Below are 14484 nucleotides of genomic sequence, written 5' to 3'. Positions count from 1 at the left end.
AGAGTTGGATGTCATTGTCATTTTAAGGTGAGGGCATGGGGCTCAGAGAAGTTAAGTAGGTTTCCCGAAGTCATACTGCTCATAAAATAAGGGACCTGGGGATCAAACCTAGGTCAACTTCTTTCTAGAGCTTTAACACTCTTCAGGGCACCCTGATGCTTTTCTGATGCGCCTAGAACAGGACTCCGCAGACTACAGAAGCTTCGGTGAACACTCATTACGTGTTCCCTGGCTAGGGAACACCACAGCACTGTGAGAATGTGTGTGTTTAGGTGTGTAAACTTGTGTTGATATGTGTATCTGTGTGTGTGTGGGGTGGGAGGTGGAGAGCTGGGTGACTACATGGCAATCCACGGAAATGAAGAGAGTCGTTGGTCTCTAAGTGGGGGTGTGTATGTGGGTGTGTCTGGGAGCCTGGGTATGTAAACATAAGGTGCACCAGGAAAGGTTAAAGGTAGGTATAGGTATCTTGCTGTGGTAACTGGGGGGCCTCTACACAAGTCCCCCCTCCCTTAAGTCCCAACTCTAATGCACTCCAGAAATCGTTCCAGCCCATACCCACTCCTTGCCTGTTTCTCTCCAAAACTCCAAGGCTCCACCAGGCCAGAATGCAATGGGTACAAACCCCTGGAGCAGCATCCCCCTTCCATTCTATCCTCTCCACTCCAAGGAAGGTGGAACATTCTGGGAGCTCCTACATAAGGGGACCCAGTAGAGTAGGTGAGGGTCCAGGTACGTGCTTAGTAACTGAAGTCACCAGGTCCATCTGCTGCCTCCCTCTTTACAGTCACAAAGCACTCTCCCCTCTGCAACTGCACTGCTCTTCCCACCTGCACCAACAGGAAGGCAGGGCACACTCCCCATTTGACAGGGCAGGAAGCAGGGACTCCAGTGGAGAAGCCACTCACAGGGAGGTCACAGGGCAGGAAAGGGTGGAGCCAGGGCTGGTGGCTCAGCTTGCTGACAGGGTACTCCAAGCTCTTAATTGTGGAGGCGGGGTTGCTGGGCTCAATTTCACCCGGAGCAGCTGCTCTCAAAGCCTTCACTGAGAGCAGATGAGAGAAGGGAAGAGACTGAGGCAAAATGTTTGTGGGAGAGAGGGGCAGCTTATCCACTCCACAGGATTGCCTGAGCAGTGGTATCCCAGAATTTCTCTAGCCTGACACTGAGGCTTTAGCTGGAAGTGTGCAGGGAAAGTGATGGAGGATTTTATTTCTAGCTAACTGATGGTTACGTTATCATCAAGAAGTGTTTGCGGGCTTCCCTGGTGGCGCAGTGGTTGAGAGTCTGCCTGCTGATGCAGGGGACACAGGTTCGTGCCCCGGTCCAGGAGGATCCCACATGCCGCGGAGCGGCTGGGCCCGTGGGCCATGGCCGCTGAGCCTGCGCGTCCGGAGCCTGTGCTCAGCAATGGGAGAAGCCACAACAGTGAGAGGCCCACGTACCGCCAAAAAAAAAAAAAAAAAAAAAAAAGAAGTGTTTGCATGGTGGGGGGGGGGTGGGGTGGGGTGGGGGGGGGGGTGGGGTGGGGTGGGGGGGGGTGGGGAGGGAGCTATAAATTAAAAGTTTTTTTCTTAAAGAGTTATTAGGAAAGGTTTAATTTAGGGCTTGGGATCATAGGAAGTCAGTGTGGTCTGTTGGGAGGAGATGAAGACGGAGGCTAGTTCTGTTACTATGTAACCTGGGCCTCAGTCTTTCAATGTGTAACAAAGAAATATTAATGCTCCATCCCTACCAACTTCAGAGAGATGGTCAAAAATGCATCCACAAATGAGGATAAAAGTGGTAGGAAAAGAATGCATTTATCAAATACCTATTTAACTCGTATTTTGTGCCAGGCACTGTTCTAAGTGCTTTACAAATGTTATCTTGTTTACTCCCCATCACAACACTAGGAGGACACTGAGGTACAGAGAGTGTACGTCACCTGTTCAATGGCACACAGCTAGTCTGTGATAGATCTGGGTATGGACCTAGGCAACCTGGCTCAAGCCCATGCTTTTAACCACCGCACTTTTTGGCCTCAGCCAACAGAGGAGCCACTTCCATCAGGATACTGGTGGTTGGGGGCTGGGGGTTGCCACCTACAGCTCTGGAGAAAATGCCACATCCTATTTCTACCTGTTTGCCTTCCCTCTTGCTTCTAGCTCCCAGACCTTCCACCCTGGGTTTGTGATTTCAGGTTCTGAGGCAGGTGTAGGGGACCAGCAACAGAGCCTGGTGGTTAAGAGTACAGGCTCTAGGATGAGACAGATCTGGCTTCTGACCTGGCGACACTACCTCACCACCCTGGGCCTCAGTTCCTTCGTCTGTAAATGGGGATAATAATTCAGTCATGTGGTTGTTTTGAAGATGAAACAAGATGATTTAGGTAAAGCTCTTAACACAGTTCAAGGTACAAATGGATTCTAAAAAAATTAGCTACTGTTATCAATAAAGTGTGGAATAAAAGGGGTTGGTTTAATGAAGGAGAACTGGTAAAAAGCAAAATAAAACAGAATTTAATATGCTAGAACCCCTCAGTCCGGATGGGCTTCTTGTCTAGACCTAAGGGCTTACACTGCTTTCAGGACTCTGCCACCGAGTGGCAGAGAATGTTTCCAAACTCCTCAAACAAACTGATCCATCTGTAGCAGGCTGGGAGGTGGGGGCACGGGAGGGTGGTGCTATGCCAGGATGGGTCAGAAGTTCAGGAAAGAGAGCTCTTACTGATCCACTAACAGGCAGGGTGCCAGGCTCTTTACCTGTACTATCTAGTTTGATGCCCATGAGTAATCTCGTAAGGAGATGGTAGTAAACATACTCTTTAACTGACACTAAGGTTCAGACAAGTTAAGTAACTTGTCAAGGTCGCACAGCTAAAGAATGGCAGAGCTGGAATTTGAACCCAGGTCTCCAAAACTGTTGTAATTGGAGGGAACTTGTAGGATGTCCAAAAGGGGATTGTTAGCTACTCACCACCTGCCTTCTGCCTTGACACATCCCTACCCACCCACCCACAGGCCAAGACCCAACTGGGTGAGCCAACAGCAGGCCCCAGCATGTGCCACCTGGGGCATGCCAGGGCCTGGACCCTCTGGTACCCTGGAGGACAGTCATGCTGCCAGCACCCCACCCCCCCAGGCCCCCGCTGAAAGCCTGACAGACACTGTCACTCCCCTCCTCACATGTTCCTGGGAGGCAGGTCTGGGGGCCCCTCCTCAGGAGGGGCTAGGGTGGCCTTACTCTTCCTGGGCTGCTGCAGACCCAGGGAGAGGCTAGAGAGTAGTATTGGGTACAGAAGTCCTGGCCCTCCCGCCTGTGCGCCCCCCTCCCCCGCTCCAGGAAAGTGGAGTGCTGAGCGGCCAGACCTCCACCCAGGGGACCCAGGCAGGAGGCAGCACAGAGCCCCAAGGGCAGCCGGCCCCTCTGACCTCTCCTCTCCACTTCCCAAGCATCCTTCTCTTCTGGGGAAGAAGGCGCCGAAGCTTTGGGACTGTCCTCCCTAGGTGGTCCAGCAGGCCAGGAGGGACAAAGCACACCGGCCTCCCTCCCCCCAACAGGGCCTTTGCCCCACTCCGGTTCCGAGTCCGAATCCTTTCCCCACCGCACCCTCCAACGCAGGCCCGGGCGGCTCATGAATGAACTGTACTGTATGGGGCGCAAGGAGAGGACACACTCCCGGGGCCAGTCGCCTCCCCAGTCCTCCGACCAGTCCCCAGACGGACCGGGGGCAGCGGCCGGCCTCGCAAACCCTGCCCTTGCCGAAGCCCGAATCCCTGCCCCGGGCCGGCTTCTGGGGTACTCGGCCCCTGGAGCAGGAGAAAAGATAAAAGACACCGAGGACATTGGACTTGGAGACCCTGGAATTCAAAACTCGGGGGCGGGGGCGGCAGATTCCCCACAGCGGCGGCGGCTGATGGGGCGCTGCTGGAACCACGGAGGGGACGCGCACCTGGACCGGGCAGGTGGGAGAAGAGTGGCGCTAGGGGGCCGGGGGCCGGGGGCCGGGGGCGGGGGTCCCACCCCTCAGATCTCTCGAGGGGTGGGGACAGAGGTAGGTGTACCTCTGGACCCCCGGCAGGGGTCGGAGCACTCACATGATAGGCTCAGGACGGTGCGGGGTTGGAGGCAGCGCGCGGCACCCCTGGTCCCGCGGGCCCGGGCACCTCTGGGTCCCGCAGGAGGTTGAAGGGAGGGGACGCGCAGCTGAGACCGGGGTTTTTCTTTGGGTGGTGGTGGGATCCTCAAAGAAAAGAGAGGGGGCTGGGGAAGGGTCTCGTACTCACCCCCAGGCGCAGACTCAGCTCCGGCTCGGAGCCCCGGGTTGGGGCGGGGCGGGGCTGGGGGAGGGGGAGGGGAGTCGCTGGGCGGCTGGAGCTCCGGGCTCCTGCGGCGGCCGCGGCAGTGTCTGGGGGAGGGGGAGCGGGAGGAGGGAGGGGGAGGATGAGGGGGCGGGGCCGCGCAGGTCCCTCCCCCCACGCCGGCACACGCAAGGAGCGGGCGCACTCTCAGATCGCCGTCCACGTAGCTGGGTCCGACGCGCAGGCGCAGGGCAAGAGGCCGCGTAGGGGGAAGGCGGCCCTGGGCCTGTGGGGGCCCGCGGCAGGATACTCCAGGGCGGCGAAGGCGGTATGGAGTGGAGGGGGGAGGGGACGTCACTCTCCTAACTCTCTGCTTCCTCTCTCCCTTGCTTCCCCGCAGGAGGGGTGGTGCACACTCCGGGATGGGTGAGGAAGGGCCGGAGTGCGAGGATCGTGGGCCCTCTGGGGGTGGAGGAGCAGTGGGAGGGTCCCGACGGGGAAGGAGTCCTCTGACCCGGACCCTCCTCCCTCCCATCCCCCAAGGGCGGCGAGGGCTCCGGTGGCCCCTGCGACCCCGTGCCCCCGGCCTGCGCTCACCTGTCTTCCCGGGGGCTGGGCGGGCTGCCGCTAGGTCTCACGAGGTGGCCTCGGCCGGTCACTCTGGCGCGGCTGCTCGGGTTTGTCTACTCTGTTTCTCCCTTTCCTTTCCCAATCTGGGTCTTGAGATGACTTTGTGACTCGTTTGTCAGGCGCTTCTGTGGTGTGGAGAATGAGTCCACCGCTTTCACTGTCATGCCTATGAGTGGCTACCCTGGCTTCAGGGGTTTCCCTGGTTTCTCATTTCATCAGAGGCTGCACCTGCCAGGGATTAAGGCTGGAAGGAAGAGAGAGAGGAAGCAGAGAGGGTGTGTGTGTGTGTGTGTGTGTGTGTGTGTGTGTAACTCCTGTATGTTACCCACAAAATAGATCACAGAGGCACATGGAATACCAACTTTTCCATGGGCAGTAAATGAACTTTGCTACCCAAAGAGGTTAACAAAAGACCATATGACAGAGTCACCTCGGGTTACTAGGGAAAAGCTGGGAAGTTGGGAGATACTTGAACTTGGGTTGCTGGACAGAGGAAGGGCACTGCCTACCTGGGTGTGTCTGGTTCTTGTGGCTGACCAGTGTCTCTGCTGTCTGCTGGCTTTTTCAAGGGTTCATTAGTAGCTTGTGTAATGCAGCTGTAAGGTTTTGATGCAGTTCAAACTGAATTCCCATTCAAACTGAGTCCCATCGGTTAGTTGGAAATCACTTTAGTGGATCATGGCCATCATTTAAGAAAAAATGAAGTAGAATAGAAAATATCAGAGAGCATTGTACTTGGTAAGGGTAAGTATTGTTTCTGGACACTTGCTTCAGGTATACACACGTGTGAGTGTGTGAGTGCATTAGGAGGTGTTATGCAATGCGTTTCTGTGTGTCACAGAAAAGTTTGAAACACATTGGTTTCCTGTGTTCTCCTGTTTATGCTCTTGCTTCATCAGCCTGTGTTTAGAGTCGTTTAAAATGGTCCACGAGGATGCAGTTAGCACACCAGGGATATAGAATAAACAACAGAGTGGGTCTCTTTTTTCAGGGAGGTTATTATGCTAGAAGACAGTTTACCCTTCACTCATGGAAATACGTACAATGGAAGAGCAAGGATTTTGTTGGGGTAGGAAGTAGGTTGCCTTCCTAAGAAGGCCAGAAAGGGAGGTGGGGTTAAGCTGTGTATGGTAGACTGCCTGGTGAGAGGAGTCTTTGTAGGTTTGAATTCTGGGAGCTGTTTTGGGTAGCAGCAAGACATTTAGATGAAAAGGAATCTGTCCTATTTGTGTTGTTGTTGTTTTTCCCTTTTATGGAATTGTCCATTTTGCCCTTAGAGCTTCTTGGATGTATATTTTCTATGGAACTTTTTACACGTTGTATTGATTTTATGGTTGAAAATCTGGTGTGATCCATTGCTAAGTAGCCCTTGTAATGGATACGTGGAAAATGGAAATGGGAGTCCGGAGTTACCTGGGTTTGGGACCCCTGAGGATCTTTGTAATAATGCAGTTAGGTGTGTTAACATGTGGTGGGTTCCAGATCTATTTCTGCCTGTGCCTAATTAGGGTCACCACATACTAACAGACAGAGAGAAGAGGAAACATTTCAAAAAGACCGAAATGAGACCTGAATGAAGTACACCGTGGAATCCACGAAGGATTCAATCCAATGAAGGAACAATGGAAGGAAATTCAATGAAGGAAAACAATGAAGGAAATTCAATCCAATGAAGGAACAATGGCCAGAATGTTTTATTAGTGCCCCTGAATATGAAGGGTAAAAACCTTCCCTGGAGTCCATTTTTTTAGGTGCTCTGTTGAGCACTGAACATAGTTATTTAGACTCTCCTCATCATCTAGAATCTTCCATGATGCAAGAGTCCTCTGGAGCCTGTCTTACCCCACTCCCGTCTTGGGGGATTATGACACCTGGACCCACATAAGATGGCTTTTCCTGTTGTTTTCGTTACTTGGATAGTTTTTATGGCCATGTGGGAACTTGGGAGGGTCTCAAAAATCAGCTTACAATTGATCCTTTTTTAGAGGCCAGTGGGTTGTTCTGGTTCACCCTGGTGTATTAATACACATGTTAATTAATACACATGTCAATTAATTAATACACATGTTAATACATGTGTATTAACAATGACAACCAGCTTGTAGGAGAGGGCTATGATTCAGATCCCAGAAATGTTGTTCTGGGTCAGGTAATATGCTCTCTTATTAAGAAAAGTGCCAGGTAGCTTATTATTCACCAGGGAAACACAACTCAGAGTGAGAAAGTCTCCTTGTCGAAAACTTAAAAAAAAAAAAATCATCTATGTCTTTAGAAAAGAGGGAGTGCTTTTCCTAGTCTACTTTAAGCTGAAAAACACTTTCAGGACTGAGTGATCTTAAAGAGACACCCATAGTGCTGCCCTGAGAATCAGGGAGTGAGACTGTTCTCCCTGGTCAGAATCTGGGAAACAAACTGTTTATGCTGCAGACCTGGGCCCTACTGGTTAATTCAGAGAAGGGTTCTCCCACTTGAAAAACCATCCCTTACGGGAGTGAAGCTAAAACACGTTGATTTCTTTGCCTCTTTGCTCTTACCAATGACCCTTGCTTGACAGAGTCACTGAGGCCAGGAGTAGTGGATTCCAAGGAAACAGACTTGGCAGGAGAGGAGGGGAGGGGGGGTGGAGGAGACACCCTTTCTTTGGGCCTTTCATCCCACCCCCATCCCCCTGCCTGCCCACCTGACATCTCTATAAACCTGGCTCCTTGCCACTGGCTTGGTAGAGGTACTAATAGGAAAGAAATATGTACGTGATTAAGTAGAATTTACCTTTGCCTTGTGCAGTTTTTCTGAGTTAGACCATACCAAGAATGTTATAAACTTATTTCTGGAACTATAGGTGTTTGCACACCTGTGAGGTGGGGATGGCAGGGGAGCAAAGCTAGAAATAGGTAAGATCTACACATTGAAAAACCAACTTGAATAATGGAGAACTGTCAGATATTTTTAAGAACCACGATTTTAAATCTGTAACAAGGTGGAGCGAACAAATATACAGGTAAATAAACACGTATAGTTAACCAACAGATAGAGACAAGAACCCTGGAAACGTTTTTTTCTTTGTGAACCAGATTGAGAACTGGGGTCCTCACTGGTAGCCATGGTAGAAACAGCCCATGGTGCTAATGAGGGATTGCTATTGCTTCTTGATAGTAACGCTGTGAAAACTCACACCTTTGCAAATGTATCAGAATCAACTTCAGCGTTGGTCCCAGGCTGTGCTGTTTGTGGTGCAGGTATCTATTGAAAAGACAGCTTTTTAATTCCTGAGTTTTAAAAGATTATGTGGCAGCTTTAAGAGAGGAGAAAGAACACTTGCACTGTGTGGGGTGTTTTTGTTTCTGTGAAGTCTATTAGTGGTTAAAGAAGCACCTTAGCTGGGCAAGTATTGTGCAGGGTGTAGTAGAAACAGCCTTCTACCCTTCTTCCCTTCCTAGGACAAGCCGACAAGTCGCTTAGCAGTTCTGACTTAATTTCTCCACCTGCGAAATGGCACTTACTCTATTGAACCTTCAGAACTGTTCAAAATCCTTAGGAATCAACCCTCCCCAAACTGTTGCTCTTTGTTATTTATCTTTCTGTTTCCACTGGGTGCTCAAGAATGAAATCAACCAAGAAAGTGATCTGTGTGAAAGTACTTTGAGAAGTGTAACATGTATACTTATGTGAGGTTAAAAAAACTCCCAAAAGATGTGTTTTTTTTTAAAAAAAAACCAAAAAACAATTCACAAAACTTCCTGAAAGAGAATCCTTCCAGGACAAATCAGTAATGAGTATTTAAGCAACAAACACGAGTACTTTTTGGTCCAGAATGATTGGGGCGAAACCTGCAGGAGATGGGAAGGGCTGTCAGCATGACAGGGCAGAGGGTCCAGGGAGTTCCCTTTTGTTTTTTTTTTCCTCGAAGCTGCCAGGCCTCTGCTTTTTCCTGCTTTAATTAGGGACATTTATATCCTTACACTAAGCAGAGTTTGTCCGTTTTGTGGCTGGGCTTTGCTTGATTTCTCCTAGTGTTTCTTTTCACTTCTGTCACTTACTAACAGAATCTCCTTTAAACACTCTTTTGCAGTTGGGCTGAACTTTTTGTTTTGTCTCTTTTCTTTAGAGCCTGTTTCACTTGAAAGGCCTTTAAAATTTATGAAACGTGCCAGGCACCTAAAGATGGAAACTGTTCAGGTAGAGACAATGTATAAATATATGTGGATCTGTGATACTAAGTACAACATTTTGCTGATTCCTAAAGTTCAAGTAATGGTACTTTCTAAGTTTCCACAAAGCATCAGGCTCTTTCTGTCTGCTTTTCTAGTTCAGTCTCTATGTATTACAATTAGCTAAAAATGAGCTCTCAGTGTCTAGGAAGCTCCCCCAAGTTACTGGGAGCCTGGGTGAAGGGCACAAGAAAGACCACCAACCCACCAACATGGAGCCTCTCTGGAGCTGGAGGATGAATTGCAATTGCAGATAAATTTTATACATTTAACAGATACTCACTGAGCTCCATTTGTGTGCCAGGCACTGTTCTAGGTCCTGAGCATGTAGCACTGGACGGGACAGGCACGGTCCCTGCTCTTACGGAGCAATGTTCTTCCAATGGGACCTATAAGGTGATGCCAAGTGAAAAACTCACCTGTGTGTCCCTAAAATCTACAGTCCTCCCTGGCCTCCAGAACTGAAGGGAGATCTTAAAGTTAAACTAAGATTTGAAGTAAGCACGGCTCTTGGATTGTATTAAGTAATTTCTCTCCCTCTCCCTCTCTCACTGTCTCTTGCCTTCCTTCTCTTGCCCTCCCCATCCCCCCACCCCCAGAGGTTATTATTCACACTCTAAACCTGGATGGCAGTACTAGTGCTGACCAGGAAGTGGCATGAACAGCCATCTCTGGCGCTGGAGTCTTCCGAATACCTGGCCTCCTCTGAGTGAGAGGAGAGGAGGAAATATCATTGGAGTTAGCTTCCTGTGCAAATACAGGACTCAGAATAACATTGCTTGTGAGACAAAGCACTCTATACAGACTGATTTGAAGTGAATCAGGGCCTATGTCTACAGGATGGATTTATCCTAGGAAATAACATCAAGGTCAGTCAGTTGCTTTGAAATAAATTGCAGCCCTCATTGCTCTTACGTGATCTGAGCCAGTTGTTTAGTGGTGCAATGGTGTTTTTTCACAGTGGGCAGTGTAAGCACCAGACCGAGGAGATGATTCCAGGGGCCTGTAGACATAGCATGAGCTAATCCTCTCATGACCAGCACCATGGTTCTCCTAAAGCATGTTTGCATGTGATGTGCTGGTTCCCGATATACGGATGAGATCTCTACAGTGTCTGGATTTCCCTGTGTCGAGCCGTGGGTGGGGGAATCTGTCTTTCTGTTGGCTACCTCATTTATTTTATTCAACAAGTATTTATTGTGCTCCCACTCTGTCAGGACCTGCTGGGATCTTTTGCAGGGGTGACAGTGGAGGGGACCACAGATTTTTTTTGTATACAAATATACAAGTATATTTGCTTCTTTTATGCTTTCAAGTTCATAGGAATGCTTACTGCTGTCCATTTGATGTCTTTAAGTCCTTTGGGTCTGGAGGTCACCATCAGATCCACCAAAGAGCTAGTGAAAAGTCTTTGAATTTGGTCTTTTCTTGTGAAAATGGAGGTGCTCCCTGCAGCCGTGAATGTATTATGTTTGCGTTTGAGGGTAGTACAGGTAATCCGGAGTCTGTGATTCCTGAGTTCCTATAGTGAGTTCAGATGCCACGTTGTCAGGATCTCTGTGGTTTCTGTGGATATTGAGTAGCAAGAACTAGAATGTTAAGGGCTATCAGCCTCATCTCCAGAAATAAAAAAATAAAATAAAAATCCAGAGTTATTCCGTGTCTGAGTTTGGATAGCGAACATTGGAACAGTGAGAGTTCCTTTGGCCCAGGACGCCCAGATGTCCTTGGTGTGCAGGAGGCGTGACAGCAGATGCTGTAGCCTTACACAGAGCTGCTCGCAGGAGGTGTGTGTGGGGCCAGGGCCGTTTGGTTGGGCAGAGATGGACCCAGGTTGTGGTGGTGGCTTCTCAGCAAGGCAGAGAGAGGGGGCCTGGGTGTGGTCTGTGCACAGGCTGGCCTGTAGATTTTAGGGAGGTGCCTTGAATGGTGGGGTTTGTTATGCCCAAGTTGGGAAAGTTCTGGGAAGCCTCCAGGCACTTCTGCACTTCTTGGACTCACATAAAGGCTCTGGAGGAAGCGATGCAGTGTGGAGAGGCTGGATGTTGCAATTCTCAGGAGAAGGAATGTGGGTGGCGCTGGACTAACCTTGAGGGTTCTTTGGAGGAGCCGAGGAGCCTCTTTTCTCCCAGGGAGTGAGAGTAGGGGCCCGCCAGCATCAGATGGGAAGGCTTGGCTGCGATTGGACGTAACTGCAGCCTGGACCAGAAGGACTGCTTTTCAGAGCTACTTTTTTTATTCCGTTTTTTTAAAGCCAATTTTCCATTATTGCTCAGAGTGTGGAGCTCTTCTTGCCACCTACACTTCAAATTGTATTCAAAACCTAAATTGGATGAAAGTGAATGACTTTCACCCGGTGTTTGTCTACATTTCAGTTGATTCAGCAAGCACTGAGTTAGGTCTGAGTAAAATGTTCATGTGACATCAGTATTCTTGATGGAACAAGGATGATCTAACAGTTGGAAAAATATTAATATTTAAGTTAAAGTTACCATGTTAACTGTGCTGCTTCAGAGGGTGGGTTCAGGAAGCCGACTTCTGGGGTTCAGATTTCAGCTTTGTCACTCCTAGCTGTGCGACTTGGGCAGATTATCTAACCTCTCTGGGCCTCATTTCCTCCTGTATAAAATGGGGCTAATAATAGTGTCCATTTCGTAGTTTTTGTGAGGCTTAAATGAGACGATAATGTAAAGCAGTTAGACACATTATAACTAGTCGATACATTTTCATAAAGGAAGAAAGCAGAAAAAGACCAGGTGACCCTCAAAGCTGCTTCTCACCCTGAGTTCCTGTGTGAAGTGGGCTTTTTACGGCAGAGTGAGGCCGTAGGGTGTGGAGGGAAGACTCTGGGACCTAAGCTGAGTCCACTTCTGGTTCTGCTTCTGCCCTGGGCTAGTCATGGGGCTCTATGCAATTCCCTTCCTCTCTCTGTATCTCAGTTTCCTGATCTTCGAATTGGGACGTGATGTGCTGACGATGATGATGGAGAGGGCTAATAGGTATTGAGGGTGTACTGAGTGCGGGCGTCATGCTCTGTGCTTTGCGTGGCTTACCTCAGGACCGTCTTGTGAATAGGTGTTACAGGTGGGGAAACCCCATGTTACAGATGGGGAAGCCGAGGCTCATAGCTCCTTCTCCAGGGCTACCAGGCTGTGAGGGTAAAGCTGGCCTCATCTGATAGTCTTTGATTCTGTGTGTCAGATGTTAGTAGTTCTGTAAGTAGGCCGCCTTCTTTTGCATATGTTTCTGATCATATTTACATTTTGGCCAACGCTTCCTGGGTTGTCTTAAGGAAAACACTGGCGAATAAGTTTGAGGTTTGAGGCTAAATTGTAGTTAATAAGCATTTCTGGAGTGTTTAGGTATTTCTGTGAAAGTAAATAGTGAGTTTTCCCCCACCATTATTAAATAAACTCTTATCTAAGGTGCTTTGAACTTATGCAAGGCAAAGCTGTGTGTAAATACTACAGTGGTAGAGGCTTTCTCAGCAGAGCTCTTGAATGAGGCCCTCTGTAGCCAAACATGTGGGTGGAAAACAGGCATGTCTTGCAGCTGGAATTCCCAGCTGGCTGTAGGTTGTTCTTAAATATTCCCCTCACTGGTGCCCAGGTGTTTCAGGAACCTGGGGATGGCCATATAGGTTGGTGCTAGGGAGCACAGGGTTGAGGTTCTGCAAGCTGCAGTCACCAGTGTTGGGCTGGCGTTTGCTCTTTTGTCTCCAGCTTGCACTCCCAAAGCCCACTTTCAGCTGCAGTGTAGGGTAGGTAGTTTTTCTTTCTTTTTTTTTTAATTGGGGTATAGTTGCTTTATAATATTGTGTTAGTTTCTGCTGTACAGCGAGTAGGTAGTTGTTCTGTGTTACGTTGTCAGTTGGGAGACCAACCCAAATAGAGGCCTTAGTCAGTGACTTGGCAAGGGCATCCTTTGGCACTCCTTTGCTAACCTTGAGCTGTCCAGGTGTTCTGGCTTTTACATTTGGGGGAAAGGTGATGTGGTGACAGACAACGTGGGCAGCTGCTCAGATAATCTACTTTCCTCCAGGGAGTAAAAGTTCTGGTTTCAGGAGGCACACGAGTGTCAACAAGGGGCCAGTGTGCAGGTTTTCCTCTGTGGAGGATGTGGGAAGTGCTTCCTGCCTGGGTGTGTCCCAGAGGATTCGTGCTGTGGAGGTGATATAACTATGAAGGCATTCTCTGTGCTGTTGTGTAACCTACAGCGAGAACTGTGGTGGGCCATTCCAGCTCTCTGACCCCAGTTAGAATATGAATCAACAAAATTGCAGCTGGAGTTCCATCTAATCATCTGCGTATCTTTTATCCACTAAGATTTATATTTAGTGACTAATGGTCTTTTGCTCAAAGTGCCATCTCCCACACAAGTCCCCAAAAGTCTTAAAAAAAAAAAACAAACACCAAAAACTACTGGCTCTGAGTGTGGACATTGACTTAGAAATAAATCCTTTCCCTCCCTTTTTCCCTGCAGGATTTGCCATCTTGGGATCCCATGGCTTTCTTTACTGGGCTCTGGGGCCCCTTCGCCCACGTGAGCAGAGCACTGAGCCAACGCTATTTCAGGTAACTTTTCCTATTAAGTTCTTAAAGCTGTGTCTTTGAGTAAGCCTCCTGTCAGGGTGGGGTATTGGTGACTAGAGTGGGAGTGGAAACTCAGGGAGGTGGGCTTGGGGTCAGGGAAATCCAAAGGCATAGGTGGAACTGGGGTTTGGTCAGGCCAGGTGAGGGGGATAGGTAAGGAGGCGATATTGCTGTTGAGGACGGCATTGGGAATGGATATGGAGAATGATGAAACCTCCATCCTTGCCAGACTCTTATAGTGAATCTGATGTCTCTCAACCCTGTCATTCCTCCAGTGCATTAAAACCTTCTCTTTTAAGAAAATGTATATATGTACATTTTATATATACTTTGTATATACACACACACATATATACACATATATATTCTCTATATATACATATATGTGTATATATAAATATATACTCTATATACATATATATGTATATATACATATATATACTCTATATGCATATATATGCATATATATACACTTTATATATATCTAAAGTATATATATACTTTAGATATGTATGAGTATATATACTCATTCTTAGTCACATTGCTATACACCTGAAACAGAACATTGTAAATCAACTATAATATTTCATTTTTAAAAAAACATATAAATAAAAGAGGGGAAAAACCCTTCTCTCTTAAAAATGGAATATATATATATATTTTTTAAAAATCACATACTTATTATCATAAACTCAAGCATGATGGGAGTTTGACAACCTCTCCCTCCCCATTTAGATGCTAAGCCAGGGCGGAGAGCACAGGTTGCATTCC

At 48.4% G+C, this 14484-nt stretch overlaps 2 protein-coding genes across 4 annotated transcripts in view; one reads left to right on the top strand and one right to left on the bottom strand.

Moving 5' to 3' along the window:
• TMEM63B (transmembrane protein 63B) overlaps window positions 1–4306 on the bottom strand; it is a 22477-nt gene extending 18171 nt beyond the window's left edge. The window contains exon 1 of the mRNA XM_082848130.1: window positions 4269–4306. The gene's annotated coding sequence lies outside the window, so the exon portion shown is untranslated. The remainder of the gene's footprint in view (window positions 1–4268) is intronic.
• Window positions 3920–14484, top strand: part of MRPL14 (mitochondrial ribosomal protein L14) — a 12902-nt gene continuing 2337 nt past the window's right edge. Inside the window, exons 1-2 of one of the 3 annotated variants that reach the window (XM_082848132.1) lie at window positions 3920–3947; window positions 13604–13695. In XM_082848132.1, the coding sequence (XP_082704258.1) occupies window positions 13625–13695 (71 nt within the window). In that variant the 5' untranslated portion in view covers window positions 3920–3947; window positions 13604–13624. Of the gene's footprint in view, window positions 3948–4505; window positions 4612–12486; window positions 12882–13603; window positions 13696–14484 lie in introns of those variants that run through there. The other 2 variants (XM_082848131.1, XM_082848133.1) reach the window with 2 other exon arrangements.

This window comes from Leucopleurus acutus, assembly GCF_964270905.1.
Source record: "Leucopleurus acutus genome assembly, chromosome: 10".
Taxonomy (NCBI): Eukaryota; Metazoa; Chordata; class Mammalia; order Artiodactyla; family Delphinidae; genus Leucopleurus; species Leucopleurus acutus.
Note: the sequence above shows the minus strand (reverse complement) of the source record. Positions and strands in the feature narration are given on the sequence as shown.